The sequence below is a fragment of the Nicotiana sylvestris genome, chromosome 4, assembly GCF_000393655.2.
Source record: "Nicotiana sylvestris chromosome 4, ASM39365v2, whole genome shotgun sequence".
Taxonomy (NCBI): Eukaryota; Viridiplantae; Streptophyta; class Magnoliopsida; order Solanales; family Solanaceae; genus Nicotiana; species Nicotiana sylvestris.
The window spans coordinates 23,905,413-23,922,848 of NC_091060.1; the positions used below are offsets into that span (position 1 = coordinate 23,905,413).

Below are 17,436 nucleotides of genomic sequence, written 5' to 3' on the forward strand. Positions count from 1 at the left end.
CTTAGCAGCTAAAGTAATAATTTTTTCACGAAGTTTTTCATCAGTAACTTCTTTTAAAAGTTCTATTACATTGTCAGATGTAATAGTTTTTATATTAAGACCATCAAATTGTGATTTCAATTTATAAAATTCATCACTATCACAAGCACAAATATCATTTTTGCATGTAGTGCAAGAAATATTAAATTGATTGCTGAAAAAATGGCCGTTGATGTTTGCGCCGATCACCCTAGTGCCTTTTGGAACAGGAAAAGGCATATTGTAACTCTTCCATACGAAGAAACCTTCTCTGAGGATGATATTCCTACTAAATCTCGACCTTGCCAGATGAATGCTGAGCTAGTTGAATTCTGCAAAAACGAGATTGATAGTTTGTTACAAAAGGGTTTGATAAAACCCTCAAAATCTCCTTGGTCATGTTCTGCCTTTTATGTTAATAATGCGGCAGAAAAGGAACGAGGTATTCCTCGCTTAGTTATAAATTATAAACCATTAAATAAACATCTAAAATGGATTAGGTATCATATCCCTAATAAAAGGGACTTGCTATCTAGGTTATATGACGCCAATATATTTTCAAAATTTGATTTAAAATCTGGTTATTGGCAAATTCAAATATTTAAAGAGCATACTTATAGAACTGCTTTCAATGTTCCATTTGGACAATATGAATGGAATGTTATGCCATTTGGTTTAAAAAATGCCCCTTCTGAATTTCAAAAAATTATGAATGATATTTTTAACCCATATTTGAATTTTATCATCGTTTATATTGACGACATATTAGTATTTTCCAAAACTTTGGAGATGCATATCAAGCATCTTGATATTTTCAAGAAAATTGTTATACAAAACGGTTTAGTAATTTCTAAATCTAAGATGAGTCTATTCCAAACAAATGTTCGTTTTCTAGGTCATAATATTTGCCAGGGAAAAATTACCCCAATACAAAGATCTATTGATTTTGCCTCAAAATTTCCTGATGTTATCACTGACAGGACTCAATTACAAAGATTTTTGGGAAGTCTGAATTATATATCCCCTTTTTATAAAAGTTTGTCACGAGATCTAGCCCCTCTATACGATCGGCTGAAGAAAGATCATAAACACCCTTGGACTAACCAACATACTGAGTTAGTCAAAAGTATTAAAGGGCGTGTTAAATCTTTACCTTGTTTAACCCTTGCCAATCCTACTTGGCAAAAGATTATCGAGACAGATGCGTCTAATGTTGGATATGGAGGGATTTTGAAACAAGTAAATCCCAATAATAAGAGTGAATACTTAATAAGATTTCACTCTGGTAAATGGACCGAAGCCCAGAAGAAATACGCTACTGTGGCGCATGAAATGTTAACAATTGTTAAGTGTGTATTAAAATTTCAAGACGACTTATACAACCAAAAGTTTTTGATAAAAACTGATGCTCAATCTGTTAAATACATGTTTGACAAAGATTTTAAGCACGATGCTTCAAAATTAATATTTGCTAGATGGCAGGCTCAGCTAGCACCTTTCGATTTTGAAATACAATACAAAAAAGGAATTGATAATTCCCTTCCGGATTTTCTATCCCGGGAATATTTAGAATAAATTATGAATTATTATACCATGTTTTTTGATGATAAGGTACTGATCACTATTCTTAAAGTGATTAAATTAAATAGAGACTTACAAGAAGTTATACTTGATATTATTATGGCTGACATTATTAAAACAAGGGAAGAAGAACACTCTAATTTTCAAGAAGTTATTGATATTCTTCAGTTAATTGAAAATGTGTGTCCCTTCGGTCAAGATGATATCAGCACTAGAATTATGCTATCCTTTTTAATTAATAATGATTTGCAATCACTTTTTTAATAATGATTTGCAATTTCCGCAGAATGGACCCTTCATGGGTCACCAGGGGCAGAGGTAGGGGAAGATCTTCCCCTAGTAGGACTTATTCTCAGGGATCGTCATACGGATCCTCATCAAACTCTCCAGTAATACAAAGAGGAAAAAAGAGTTTGATAAACTCAAAGGTGCCGCATACAGGAGAATCCTCAGGACATTCTATACATCTGGAAGATATTCCAGAAGATAGTCCGTTATATGGACATCTGCAGGCTTATTTAGCATCCAAAAAGCAAAGTGATACTTTTGCTTCAATTGCTAAAGAGGAAGACAATGATGATACATATAAAGTATATATACATATATATACAAGGCACTATATATATCTCTAATATATATAACCTATATATTATATAAGGCAATATATAATTATATATACACACAATACACCCTTATATATACATACTATATATACTACATATATTTATATGGCTATATATAAGCAATTTATATTAGTATATACATATATAGTTTATAAGAAATTACCTTAGATTAAAAAAATTAGCCCGGAACGAAAAAGCCCATTAGGCCCGGCCCATTTAGCCGGGGACCATGTGGGCTTAGGACCACCGTGGGCCGGTTCCACCCATTGGGACCGTGAGGCCCGGGACCGTTTGGCCTGGGACCGCCAAAGCCCGACCCAACAAGGCCCGGGACCGTTTGGCCCCGCCCGTTTAGGATCGGGACCGGCCCAGAATACAGCATTAGTTCAAGTTGCCTTCTACAATTATTTTCCATTTAAAATTGAAAAAATGCATAAGTAACCCCTGATCTATAGCCGAATTTCGAATTACATATTCTACTTTTGCGGGAGTTTTATTACCCCTAAATTATTTTAAAATAGAATAAATTCACCCTTGAAATACTACAACGGGAGGTGAACTACACGCCATATATAGACAAGTGTATATTTTATTAAAAAATTATTTTTCCTTTCTTTCCCTTATTTTCTTCTCTCTTTTCTCTTTTTCATTTAATCTCGTCACTACCAAACTAAACAATAAAGTTTCACCCAATGTTCTAATTTTTGGCCCCTATCTGTTCTTCTTCTTCTTTTTTTCGACTGCTAAGCCAGCTTGAGGCCTTTAAATGGCTATTGTGGTGATGGTGTTTTGGATGGTTTCTATCACCAATAATTGTGGGACATAAAAATGGTGGCTTTTATGATTAAGAGGCGAGTGATAGTGAATTATGTGACTATATGTGTGTCTTCTGGGTAAGAAAAGGCTTCATCCTGTTTGAAATTTCAAAAACTCCATTTTTTCCGGCATGATAAAAGATTTTTCGATGATAGACATTTTCAGATCTGAGTAGTTTTATGAAAGTGTGACTGTGTGTTTGAGAGGGAGAGGGAGAGAAAGAGAAAGAGAAAGAAACTTACTAACCAAAATAATTAAAGAAGAAGGCCATAAAAGTCGCCGTTGTATGTTATTGACGGAAATGGCGAAGTGGAGGGGAAGAAGGAAAAGACAAAAAAAAAAAAAAAAGAAGAAGAAGAAAAAAGGTAAGAAATTATACATCTCACTAAAAATGTAAAAAATCATTTGAAAAATCATTTTTTGTTTCTTTTCACTATCCTTGGGATGGGAGAGTGACGTACACACACTCTTTCACACACACAAATAATTCTACTTTAAAATAGTTTAGGGAATAATAAAATTCTTGCAAAAATAGGGTGTATAATTAGGAATTCGGTTATAGGTCCGGAGGTACTCATGCATTTTTCCTTTAAAATTTGAATATTAAAAAAGTAATATAATAAAAACTCAACTCTAATATATAGGCTTTAAAGACCTGCTTGTGTATAAAAAACGTTTCCACGGCCGGAGGGGGTGCATATTAGTTAATTCACATCAACTTGAGAGTTGAGATATATAATCTCTTCCATATCATCCTCACTCAATATATACAGAGAGCTATCGTAAATTAAGATGTCAAGGTTATAAGAAAGTAGTTAGTATACATCGTATTCATTTTGTTGCATATATCCATCCAAGTAAAGATAATTAAATGGAACATATCTTGGTGAAATCTCTGTTGGAGAAATTGTTGAAGCTGTCACGTGAAGATGCGAATTTGATCGCAGGTGCAGAGACTGAATTTCGACTTCTCCGCGAACTAGTTGAACTAGTTAACGCCTGCCTTATCGAAGTTGCAGAAATGAGAAGGACGCATCAATTGAGAGAAGATTTGAGCATGCGCATTATAACTGCAGTATATAGATGTGAGGACGGCATTGATAACTTCCTGGTTCACCAACTGAAAAATAAATGGCCAAAATTCGTAGATTCTGACCGCGGGAGAAGAATAATCGAGAATCTTTTGGTAAAGATCGATGGCCTCCTTGACACGATGATGCCACAATCTTCCGCCAGAGCACAATCTCTTCCGTCCAGCCAAAAATATATTCTGATTTCAAATACCCTGCGTGATGTCAAGCCTACCAAGGTGCTTGAGCGTTGGATGATTGAGATTAAGCAATCTAACCCTTTCCATTATGTTCCAAGAGAGATGGAGGTAAGCCCTCAAACCTAACCCAATATAATGATCCATCTTGCAAAATTACTTTTTGAGCCCGTTTGGATTGACGGATGGTAAATAGCTTAAAGTGCTCAAACTAATTTTTAAAATAAATATTTATGTGTTTGGATAAAAGCTGATAATAAGTCGTTAATTTTTTTTCAAAAGATTATAAATTTTTTTAAAAAAAAAAAATTGTAAAGAAAAGAATTTACAACGAATATGGAATGAAGTGAAAGTCATGAAATTAATTTTGGGAAAGTATTTTGTGAATTCGAAAATATTATTAAGGATAAACTAGTAAAAGTATTTGTCAAACTAGAAGTGCTTATAAGCAAACTGAAAGCTATAAGTTGGAGGTGACCAACTCATGACTTATGGTTGATTTTAGCTTAGAACCACTTGACTTATAAGTATTTTAAATACTTACTAAACGCATATATAAGCAAAAGGTGAGCTTAGTCAAACACTCTCTTTCTCTTTTTCCGATGCATGCGTTATTTTAATTAAGAAGCATATTCCATTTGCTATAAAGATTTGTGGCAAATGGAATACAATATAATTTTCCATAGCAACATCCTAAAGTATATATACATAGTTATCCTTAATTTGGTCCAAAGTTAATTACCTTTCGCCAAACACAAAAGAATGAAGCAAAAGTACACTTGAGAAACAAGTGCAGAAACACAAGCCTCTTGCCCTCCCATAGACGCTGTTTTTTGCCCTCCCCATTGAATTAGCTCTCTCAAGAGAAATTAGTTAAAAGCTAGTGGTGGCAAAATGATTAAAAGAAATAGTTATTCACTCGTATTATCCATTAAAAATGGATTGGATAATGAGCCTTTTAAAAACGGATCAAATATGGATAAGAATCATATTATCCACTTAGAAAATGGATAACCAATGGACAACTAATGAGTTTAACTTATATATTTTTAAAGCCTCAAATTGGGGGTTTCTAAAATTTGTAAGACTAGGAATTCTCACAAAAGTGATCACACTGAAAAAGCCATGGATAATATGAATATCTATTTTATCCGCCAGTTAACCCATTTTTTATTTGTATTTGACCCAACCTGCCTGTTTACCACCCATATTTACGGCTATCAAATAGGAGTGAGACAGGCAGTAGTTTACTCTCTCTACATTGTGGAATTGAAGTAGTAAGATCATTGATTTTTTGTTGATTAGTAGTAGATATAGCCTCCACCTCCAATCAAGAGGTTGTGAGTTCGAGTCTCCTCAAGAGCAAGGTGAGAAGTTTTTGGAGGGAAGGATATCGGGGGTCTATTTGGAAATAGCCTCTCTACCCCAGGGTAGGGGTAAGGTTTGCGTACACACTACCCTCTCCAGGCCCCACTAAATGAGATTATACTAGGTTGTTGTTGTAGTAGTAGGTACAACTTGAAGAGGCTCGTGAGATTTTGGCTCACTTTTGTAACTAAATATGGCTTTAACCGATCAAATTTAATTACTCGTTTCCAAATCTACCCTAGCTCCATAAATGATTCTCAAAGCATGTTTGGAAAGTCATCTAAAAAAATTAAATTTTATGTGTGATTGGATGTAACTACACACAAATTCATATAGACATATAATAGTGTAGCAAATTAAGCTTCTCTTCTAGCTGGAGTAACATTCATTAAATTATTAGATGAAATTGTGTCTTACATAATTATTCAATTATTATTATATTTTACAGATAAACATTTATTTTAAATACCTCATAATAAATAATATTTATATTTTTAATTTGCATATATGTTTGTGACGTTAAAAAGTTATTCAATTATTATATTTGTACAACCAAACATGATAGTGAAAATTGTATTGTAATTACTTTCTGACATGCAAACATGTCATTGTAATTAATATACTATGTAATTATCAAATTATGTAATTACTACTTAATAATTACACAACCACGTAATTACACATGATTTTCTGAATATACCCTAAAAGTTTCTCAAGAGTGGTTTATCCTTTTAAAGAGAGACAAAGGGTTAAGAAATGGAATAACCCCTAAAATTTAAGCTATTAAATAGCTTTCTTAATAAATGCATGATTAATGTGAATGTCATCATTATGTACTAATTTCGACCGATTCGGCTGGAAATCAGCCCAAAATCTGGGTAAATTTAGCATAATTCAGTTATTTTTTTAGTTACATCATGTTATGAAAGAAACACTCATATTTCTAGGTATAAGAATTCTTTCTTAGATTAAATTGGAAGAAAGTAAGGTAATAAGTTATGAGATCATGGAAAACATTGGTTAATGAATGAGTTCGTGTGTAAATAGTAGTAAAAAAATAAGAGAGTAGTTACAAAAAGAATTGTGGTTGTTGTGAGTTAGTGGGACTTATGGCCACTTCTCAAGATCATGGATCATGGCATAACATGTCACAACCTCATTTTTCCTCTGTAGGATGTCGTGATGACACGTAGTCACTAATATTAGGTATGCCTAATACTTACTGAATTAAATGACAAAATTTAACCATAAACAATTATTAAGCATGAAATTGAAATTTCTACGGTAAACCAATACTTTCCAGTGCGGTACAATACCCAAAATCGGTAGTACAAGTCATAAGCTCTACTAAGTTTACTAGAAAAATCTTCTATGTACAACTGTTCCGGAATAAAAATAGGCAGTACAAGTACAATATCAAAAGGTGACTCTGAGGCCTGCGAACGCGACGGTAGGTATACCTTGAGTCTCCGTAGCAGAACCCGAACAACTAACTAGGTATCAACTAACTCCGAAGCACCTGGATCTGCACAAAAATGTGCAGAAACCATAACATCACTACACCATAGTGGTACCCAATAAGTATCAAGACTAACCTCGGTGGAGTAGTGACGTAGGACAGTGAAGATACCTACTAAATTAAACAACTTGTACAAGTATGAATGTGCACTAACATGAAACAATGTTAATATAAATCTAAGCATAGTAAAGATAACAAAAACAATACTCGTAATAGAATGCTAGAAACAACAATTAGCAATATGGAACAAATAGGTAGAAATGTCGTGGAGTAAGCTGAACATAGTTCAAGTCCAGTGAGACCAAGTAATTTAAATAAGTAACAACTCAATAAAAGCAACTGCTTTCACACAAGATTTGTTCAAGGACTTTCCTTAGGTACTTCACCTCATAGTCAGATTTCACGGGTTCCAATTTATGAATCCTAATTATTTGGTATCTTGTGCCCACATTACAACTTATAATCGCACAGACGACTCACGTGCCAAGGGAATGATTATCTCATACCCGCACAGACAACTCAGGTGCCAACAATAATAATGACCTTTGACCGCTCGGACAACTCACATGCCAATAGAATAACTCTCACACAAAAGGCAAATAAACGAAAGTACATGGAAATGGTTCGTAACATAAGGATTCATCTCCTTAAACCGATATGAGTGATTAATTATGCGTATGCTTGTGCAAGTCTTCTATCATAACTCAAGTCAACGAGTAAGAGTAGATACAATGAATGGCATTTAGGGAACAGTCACCACAAAATATGCAAGTGTGCACACTACTGCACAAATATCGTCAATAACAATGTTCTTAGGCCATCAAAAGTCATCACAAATCATTCCCCGACATAGACCATCTTGTCTCGCCACGTACGCAACAATAAAGTAAATGCTTGCCTTGTCTCGCCGCACGCACATAATAATATTCTCACCTTGTCTCCCCATATGGGCAAACCCACATATATAGCCCATCTTGTCACGCCGCATGTGCAAATATCAATAATAACAATTACACTGACAACTCACGTGCGAACACCCCGACAAGCCTCTAAACAATACCATGTGTGCCAATAACAAAACAACACCATATAATATCTTTCACCACATGTGCCCATATGCCACAACTTTTCCTTATAATAATTCCAATACCACAACTACGCATAGCCATCGGCACAACATCACTTAGTACAACAATAACAACAATAATAACATGAGAGTACGATAAATAAATCAACATAAGAACTACAGAACACAAAAAACGGAAGAACGAACTCACAATGAAAGACGCAACAGGTAATAATAGTTTCAACAAGAATAGCTCAACAAGGGGAGAGATAATGTATAACAATGATTCCACATAAGTACAACTCGACCATAAGAGAAATAACATAAATCAAAGATTTCAAATAAGGATAAGTCAACAATGAAAGGGGTAACAAAGCCTCAATTAAGGTTAAGAAACTACGGGAAAGAAAACAATAACATCATTTAAGGTTAAGCAATTACGGAAAAGAAAACATGGCAATAAAAGAGGCGACAACTGCAATTAAGGCACATAAGAGTTTATTGGCAACAAGGATAGAACATGAGACAATCAGTTCCAAATAAGACACGTATGGGAGAATTTAGTAAATGTAGGATTTAACATGATAAGACAACTTCATTTTTAATGAACATAAGAACCTACGAGCCCTAATCGATCAAGTTTCCATAAATAAACCCGAGTACATACTCGTCACCTCGCGTGCACGACCTTCACATGACACAACTAGCACAAATGACTCAAATCCTAACGGGTAGTTCCCCCTCCCTCCTACAAAGTTAGGCAAGGTACTTACCTCAAAGAAGCTAGACCAATATTCTAAAATGATTTTTTTGTGTGAAATAACCTCCGGACGACTCAAATCTAGCCAAAATAACTCCATCTCATGAATAAAAACCATAGGAAACAAATCCGAATAATAAAGCTTCAATCTTTAATAAAAACTAAAAGGTCAACCCAAAAAGTTAACTCTGGGCCCATACCTCGGAACCTAATAAAATTTATAAAATTCGAATATCCATTCCGATACGAGTCTAACCATACCAAATTTATCCAATTCCAACATCAATTCGTCCTTTAAATCATCATTTTACATTTTGAAAGTTTTCACAAATTTTTTATTTTTTCCCAACTCAAACCACTAATTTAATGATAATCATGAAATAAAACCAAATCCAGGTAAAGAACACTTACCCCAATCCAACACGTGAAGAACCCCATAAAAATCGCTCAACTCCGAGGTCTACAACTCAAGATATGATAAAAATAGCCAAACCCTCGAAATAAAGTACTTTATATTTGTGCCCAGGTAACATGCATCGCAATCGTGGAAATTCATATGTGATCACGAATAAGAAAATCATCAGCTGCCAAGAATGTGCTACGCGAACGCGAAAGGCGAGAAGCGAATGCGAAGAAGAAATAATACTGCCCCACGGAAAGCACTACGCGAATGCGGAACAAGCGACGTGAATGCGGTTCATCATTGACTCAGTCATCTCAATCGTGGGCCATTATATGCAAACTCGAAGAACAAAGCCTTTGCCACCTAACAATGGTCAACACTGCGCGAACAGAAAAGACCAAATGCGAAGAAGTAACACTCACACGGACGCGATCGCGGACAAAACCATGCAAACACGAAGAAGGAAAAAGGACCAGTCACCAAACAACCTTCGCAATCGGAGAGAAGAACATCAGACACCACCAATCAACATTCCAAAATAGGAGTAAATGGCTTGTAGCTCATCCAGAACACACCCGAGGCCCCCGGGACACCGTCGAAACATACCAACAAGCTCTACAACATAACGTGGATCTGCTCGAGGTCTCAAATTACATCAAACAACATCAAAGCTATGAATCGCACCACAAATCGAACTTGATGAACTTATGCACTTTCAAATTCTACAATTCGTGCCGAAACATATCAAATCAACCCGGAATGATGTCAAATTTTGCATGCAACTTTTAAATAACACAATAGAGCTACAACTACTCCGAAATCGAAATCCGAACCCGATATTAATAAAGTCAACTCTTGGTCAAACTTCTCAACCATCCAAACCTTCAACTTTTTAATTTTCGCCAAATTGCATCAAATCATCCTACGGACCTCCAAATCAAAATCCGGACACATGCCTAAGTCCAAAATCACCACGCGAAGCTATTAGAATCATCAAAATACCATTTCGGAGTCGTCTACACAAAAGTCAAAACTTCAGTCAATTTTTACCGCTTAAGCTTCTAAAACAAGAATCCTTCTTCCAACTTAATCCCGAATCATACGAAAATCGAACCCGGCCTCACACGCAAGTCATAATACATAACACGAAGTTGCTCGAGATCTTAAACCACCGAATGGGACGCTAATTCTCAAAATGACAGCCCAAATCGTTACATAATATAATTTAATATTAAAATACTAAAATATGCCAATATTCTCCCACTCATTTTACAATAAGATATCAGAACAAACAATGGTTATGGAGAGGCTTTAGTGAATAAATAAACGTTCTTTAATGTTTCGGCTTGTGACACATAACTTCGATGTGATTTTAAATGTTACACAAAACTCCCTTCTTTCGATCTGTATGTAAGTTAACTATATTGTAAGGACTAGTAAAAAGAGAAAACCTGCTCCTTTATGTGCTAGTGATATAGGTTCTTAACTATTCTATCTTATTAGTATATTCTTATCATTGGATGCATGTACTTAATTCATTCAAATTATTAAAATAAATTTTCCTTAACTTGTAAGATGATAAATAAAAAGAGAATTGTTGTTACGTGTTGTTTCATAATGTATCGTATTATACTATATTGTTTAATGAATACAACGTTTGGATAGATTGTATTGTTTGTCCTCGTTTCATGATGTCATGATGTCACGGCACCAACAATATGAAAAATAAACTTGCAACATTACTAAGAGAAAATAGGACACATAGTAGATTTATTGTATAAAAAAGTGGGGTAAAGGATAAAATATGATTATTTAATAATAAGGAAGAGCAAGATGAGAGAAAAAAGCAAGACAATGAAGCCACCACACCAAATCGATTGTTCCATAAAGTGACATTTTTCATTGTTGCGTAACAACGAATTTAACGATACGATACAATAAAATTAAGTAACAATCAAAACAAATATTGTATCTAAAGTAATAGAATACAATACAATAGGTAATAACCATCCAAACAAGCTGGAGTTCAATTTGCAACTCAAACATAGTCCAAAGGCCTGCTTGGGACTTCTCTTCTTAGTTCTAATTCAAAATTAATAAAGAAGATCATTCCCTCTGATTTTAATCGTATCCTATCTGTTTAATCTTTAAAGGGTCCTGAGTCAGAGGATGACGAAGTGATCGGCTTTGATGAGAAAGCAGAAGTAGTGATCAAACGACTTCTTGGAGGATCAGGCGGCTATCATGATGTAATTGTTCCTATTGTGGGTGTGGTTGGACAGGGCAAAAGCACACTGGCAAGAAAAATATATCATGATACTCGAATGTCGCATGAATTTTTCAGCTGCTATTGGATTACCGTCGGCCATTTAGGTAAGGTGAAGGATATTTGTCTTTCTTTTCTCAAAGGGCTGATCACCACAAGTCGCTGGGAACAATATGAAGATATGAATGAAAATGAATTAGAGAAGATAATACTTGGTATTTTGGAAGAAGAAAGTAGACGTCTCATTGTCTTGGACGATGTGCGGACCACTGATGTTGTTGATTTCTTCAGAAGGATTTTTGGAAAAGATGGGAAAGGTCACCGTATCCTGATGACCACTCGCCATGTGGCTATTTCTCAATATGCCAATTCACATCCTCATTATCTGAAATTTCTGACTCCAGACGAAAGTTTTGAGTTGTTAAAAATGAAAGTTTTCGGCCGGAGAAGTTGTCCTGATGAGTTAATCGAACTTGGAAAAAGAATGGCAAAAAAATGTAGAGGAATACCGATTTTGGTAGTGATAATTGCAGGAGCATTAAGAGGTTGGAGGAGCCAAATAGAATGGCAAATATTCGAGGAAAATATGGTGGGACCTGAGATGAATGACGATGACAGTACAACCATGTATAAATTTCTAAACCTGATTTACGATCATTTGACTGAGGAAATGAAGTTGCGCTTCTTGTATTTCAACATCTTTCCGCGAGGATTTGATATCCCAGCTTGGAAATTGATCCGCTTATGGATTGCTGAGTGCTTAATAGAGTACAACCCATCGTCATCGCTTGAGGAGAGAGCAGAAAAATGTTTGAAAAGCCTCGTCGATAGGAATCTAGTAATGGTGATCCAAAAAAGCTCTTGTGGTCATATAAAAACATGTCGTGTTCATGACCTTTGGCACGACTTTTGCAAAGAGGAGGCCAAAAGATGGTCTTTTCAACAAGTATCTGAAGATATTGGCAGTAGAATACCAGAGACTACTCGTCAATTGTGTGTTCAATCCTCTGTTCTGAATGATTTTCTCTCCAGAAAGCCATTTGGAGAGCATCTTAGATCTTTTTACTGTTTTACCTCAAAACAAAGTCAAGTGAGGAGGTCGCTAAGTGACATCAAACACATCACCAAAGCCTTTCCATTGCTTAGGGTTTTGGACTTTGACTCCGGCCATCTTGTTTTCTCCAAAGAGTTTCTCCAATTATTTCTATTGAGATATATTGCTATCTCAGGTGACTTCAAGGTTATTCCTGAACCCTTGGGTAAATTCTTATATTTACAAACTCTTATACTTAATACATCAAATTCCACCCTTGAGATAAAAGCAAACATATGGAAGTTGTTGCGGTTGAGGCATCTTCACACCAACGTCCCTGCAGAATTGCCGCCACCTCCTATCCCAACAGGTGAACCTTCTTGCCTACAAACTCTTTCTCTGATTACACCGAAAAGTTGCACGAAAGATGTCTTTGCAAAAGCTTGTAATCTAAAAAAGTTGGGTATCCGAGGGAATATGGAGGCTTTCCTTGAAACTAGCAAGGGTGGATGGCGAAATCTTGGAGAGCTAAAGTGCCTGGAACGTTTGATGATATACAATGATGGTTCTAATTACTCGAGTAAACCTCATCTTCCTCCATCATTCTTCAAGATTCGACGCACACTGAAGAAGTTAACTCTGTCTAAGACGATGTTTGATTGGAGCGAGGCAGATATATTGGGGCAGTTGGAATGCCTCGAGGTCCTGAAATTGAAAGAAAATGCATTCAAGGGGATGTCCTGGGAAGTGGAGCGAGGTGCTTTTAATAACCTCCAGGTCTTATGGATTGAAGGGGCAGACTTGAAAAATTGGGAGGCTTCAGAATATCATTTCCCAAAACTTAGGCACCTTGTTCTTAAATTTTGTGAAAATCTTCAAGCAGTGCCATATGAGCTGGCTGATGTTCCTAGCTTTGAAGAGATGAAGCTGGAGAACACAAGAAAAGCAGCTGAGTCAGCGAGAGAAATACAGCGCAGGAAACTCATGAAAAGCATCAAATTCAAGCTCACGTTATCGCCCCCTGATACTGAATAGATGGTCACATCCAGTTGAAAGGTTAGTAGAATTTATTTTTTCATATTAAAATGATTTTCAATATATATTCATGTCCAGCTACTGCCACTGTATTAGATATACCTTTGAGACTGTATCATGCAGTTGAAAGGTTAGTAGAATTTATTTTTTTCCTATTAAAATGACTTTCAGTATTCATGTCCAGCTACTGCCATTGTTATTAGATATACCTTTGAGACTGTACCATTATAATTAAGGTTGTTTCTTCCATGATCTATTGTTTTACTGATATATTGTCTCTTTTCGTCTTCTTGAGCATAGGGTATATCGGAAACAACCTCTCTACTCCCTCGGGTAGTGATAAGGTTTGCGTACACACTACTTACCATCCCCAAACCCCACTAGTGGGATGTTGTTGTTTCTTCCATGATTATTTCATTCTTCAGAGTCAATATATAAAGGTTTGAGTGTCCTTTGCATCAATAATATGCCTACATGATTATTCCTTCTTTTAATGTATGTTGACTTATATTGCACTATAGTAGATGGAATATTGTGAATGATTTAGTGGTTCTTTCCGCACAACTTTCTCTCTATTTGTTTTATTTATAATTTTCCTCCTTTCTGCAGGAGAGATCGAGGTATGATGATGCTGGGAGCTAGGATCATGGACAAATAGAGTACTCTTTGATATTGTTGAAAGACATGTTATTCCGTTTTTTTTCTTGCTTTGACATAAAAGACATGTCATTCCAACTAGATAAACTATTATACAAGCAGGGGCGGATTTAGCCGAACCCCCTTCGTCGAAAAATTATACTGTATATATAAGCCAAAATCTGTTTCTTATCTCTATATATTAAGTTTTGAATCCCCTTGACACAACCCAAAAATATAGCTTAGTGATCAATAGATCATAGGTTCAATTCCCATTAGTTATAATCCTTTCTAACTTTTTTCTTTTTGAACTGCTTAGCTGAGATCCTCCTTCCGCCACTGTATACAAGTCTTGTTTGTTTCTCATTATTTTGAATGGACAGTTTCAGTCAAGTCTATCTAGTCCCTCGATACAACTGTTATGCTTATCACTACTATATAATATTCAGTAATAACTATGACATTGTTATTACCTTAAAATGGAGCTTCTTTAAAAGTAGCTAGTTTTACGAGTCAAAACTACCATAAAAAGGAAATTGCATGTTCTTTAAACAAAAGCGTATAGGATCATCCATTAGGGCTTGTTTGGAAAGTCACCTGTAATTACATTTGGGTGTAATTGAGAGTGTGTAATTACACTATGTAATTCTCAAGGGGAGCTAAGATATTTTTTTAATCTTTTTTTTTTAATTTACTTTTTATTTCTATTCTTTTTTCTTTTTAATTTATTTCTTTTAACTTTTAAAATTCTTTTTTTTTTCAAATATTATTTTTTACATTATTTATTTTTATTTCCTTATTTCTCATTTTCCAACCTTTACTTCACGAGTTTCTACATAATTTTTCATATTTTATATCTTTTTTAATTTTTTTTATTACACGTAGCTATGTTATAATTCTAATTTTTACAGCCAGGATTGAGATATTGCTGATGAAAATAAAGGAAAAGATTAATTACACCCCAAAAAAAGGATTAACAACAAGTGTTCACCAACTCCTTTGTAGCTGCAAGAATTGCTGAGGCTGAACCACAAAGTTGAAAGTCCAAGATATATACTCCTACGTTTCAATTTATGTGAATCTATTTCCTTTTTAGTCTGTGCTAAAAAAAGACCCCTTTACTCATTTAGAAACGATTTATCTCTATGCAATAATTTATAGTCACACCAAATTTATATGCCTCATTTTATACCACAAGTTCAAAAGTCTTTTATCTTTTCTTAAACTTTATTTCCAGTCAAATGAGTTCACATAAATTGAAACGGAAGGAGTATCTTAGTGCATTGCACTTTGCACATAGTTGCACGTGGTACCAGAAGGGGTAGGTAAAACATCCAGGGGCGTACATAGAAGGTAAATTATGGATTCATCCGAACCCAATAGCTTTGCCTTGAATACTGCTGAATTAAAAATCCACTAACAAATTTGGCTTAGATTATTAGTATCCTCCTCGAATTATGTCTGGTCTTAATTACCCCCTTTAACTTGGCTTTTTGAGAGTCATTACCCCCAGATTTATAAATAAAGATTTATACAATTGAAATATAAATAGTTAAGACATCTAAAAAGTTATAAAAAATACATAGTTTGAAATTAATTATTTTGGGTATAATTTTTTATATAGCTCTAAATTACGGTGCTCTTAATTTTTTTATACAGATTTTACCTAAAAAAGTAAAAATACACAATTGAAATAAATAGTCATCGCATCAAAAGAAGAAATAAAAAGAGTGTACTATTGCAAGAAATTACAAGTGCAATTGTACACTCTTTTTATTTCTTTTTTTTGATGCAATGACTATTTATTTTAACTATGTATTTTTTATAATTTTTTAGATGTCTTGATTCAATTGTATAAATCTTTATTTTGCAGGTCAAGTTCAAAGAAAGATTAACTAAAACTTTATTATTTTTGGCCAAATAAAAATATTTAGCCTAAATAATGTAGTTATATCAAAGTTTTATTACAAATTTTATTCGAAAAAAATTATCTAAAAAAGTAAAATTCTTAAAAAGGTAAAAAATATTTTATTTTTTTAAAAAATACCACATAAACAGAAAAACACACGTGGCAAGCAAGTACACCTACACTTTTTGCCATATCACCGTCTATGGGGCAGTGGCCCTCAAAAGACCAAGTTGAGAGGGCTACTTAAGGCCGAGCATAATGATAATCTGAGCAAGTTAGGAATTGTTTAAATTAAGGTATTTTGCCTTTGCATAAGTGTGAGCGCGAGGAGAAACACGGCTGCTGCAGTTGAAAGTCCCACCAAAGGACCGTTAAAGTAATTTGCCATCCTTTTATTCCATGTTTTTTCACAAATGCTCAACCACTTTTTTGCATGTGTCTCTGTAATATAAGTCAGTTGGAGGCGCGACTCTTCTCTCGGTTTGTTAAAGATGCTAGCCACTTTTTTGTCTTCTCCTATTCCGGAGCTAGAGTTCATTAACTTTGGTTTGAACCGTGTATTTATCTTAAAAAATTCATTAAATATATATAAATCATTAATTTAGAACTTAGCTGCTTATAACAATTGGAATCTCGAACCCATAAACTTAAAATTCTGGCTCCGCCTCTGCATTGTTCCAACCCTCACAAACCCAGTTTCCAATTACTCCAACACAGCCTTTGGTGGCTAATTCAGGGGTAATGAAATCGTGGGCATCGATGTTTTGACCAACAAGGGGGAGCAACCATTATCCTGGTTCAAGTGTTCTGGTGTCAGTACAGATTGTTCCAGGTGGACCCCACTTAATGATTCTGCCGTTAACAGCGACTATCTCTGAAATGGCCCAAAGAAGAGAATTTGGTGAAGCAGAAAATGTAGCTTGAGGAATCAAGATTCTTGGCCTGTTGGGTAAAGTGAAATTGTGAAAATGGTGGTTTTTTGGAGTTTGATGGATTGGTGAACGGGAATGGAGAAGGATGAAGTGGAATAGTTAGTGGACTCATTGGAGCCAGTGGCGGAGGCAGGATCTCCACAAAGGGGTTCAAAAAATTATTTTGTAGTTAATGGGAATTGAACCATTAAATTACACTTTTGA

General features: G+C 34.9%; 1 protein-coding gene and 1 long non-coding RNA gene across 3 annotated transcripts; both read left to right on the plus strand.

The window, feature by feature from the left end:
• Nucleotides 1-3,909: 3,909 nt before the first annotated feature.
• LOC138868110 (putative late blight resistance protein homolog R1B-23) lies at nucleotides 3,910-13,214 on the plus strand. Its single transcript, XM_070172627.1, has 3 exons — nucleotides 3,910-4,416; nucleotides 11,575-13,090; nucleotides 13,180-13,214. The coding sequence occupies exons 1-3, from the start codon at nucleotides 3,910-3,912 to the stop codon at nucleotides 13,212-13,214; spliced, it is 2,058 nt and encodes a 685-aa protein (XP_070028728.1).
• Nucleotides 13,215-13,343: 129 nt separating this feature from the next.
• On the plus strand, nucleotides 13,344-14,789 carry LOC104248574 (uncharacterized). Of its 2 annotated transcripts, XR_011406713.1 has the most exons (3): nucleotides 13,344-13,776; nucleotides 14,056-14,195; nucleotides 14,365-14,789. It is a non-coding gene; the product is annotated as an uncharacterized lncRNA (long non-coding RNA). The 2 variants fall into 2 exon arrangements; XR_011406712.1 differs by lacking the exon at nucleotides 14,056-14,195.
• The last annotated feature ends 2,647 nt before the right edge of the window (nucleotides 14,790-17,436 follow it).

Coding starts and splice junctions, on each gene's coding strand:
- LOC138868110 (XM_070172627.1), top strand. CDS start 3,910: ATGGAACATATCTTGGTGAAATCTCTGTTGGAGAAATTGTTGAAGCTG. Junction 4,417..11,574: donor ATGTTCCAAGAGAGATGGAG/GTAAGCCCTCAA, acceptor TAATCTTTAAAG/GGTCCTGAGTCAGAGGATGA. Junction 13,091..13,179: donor GCCACCTCCTATCCCAACAG/GTGAACCTTCTT, acceptor AATCTAAAAAAG/TTGGGTATCCGAGGGAATAT.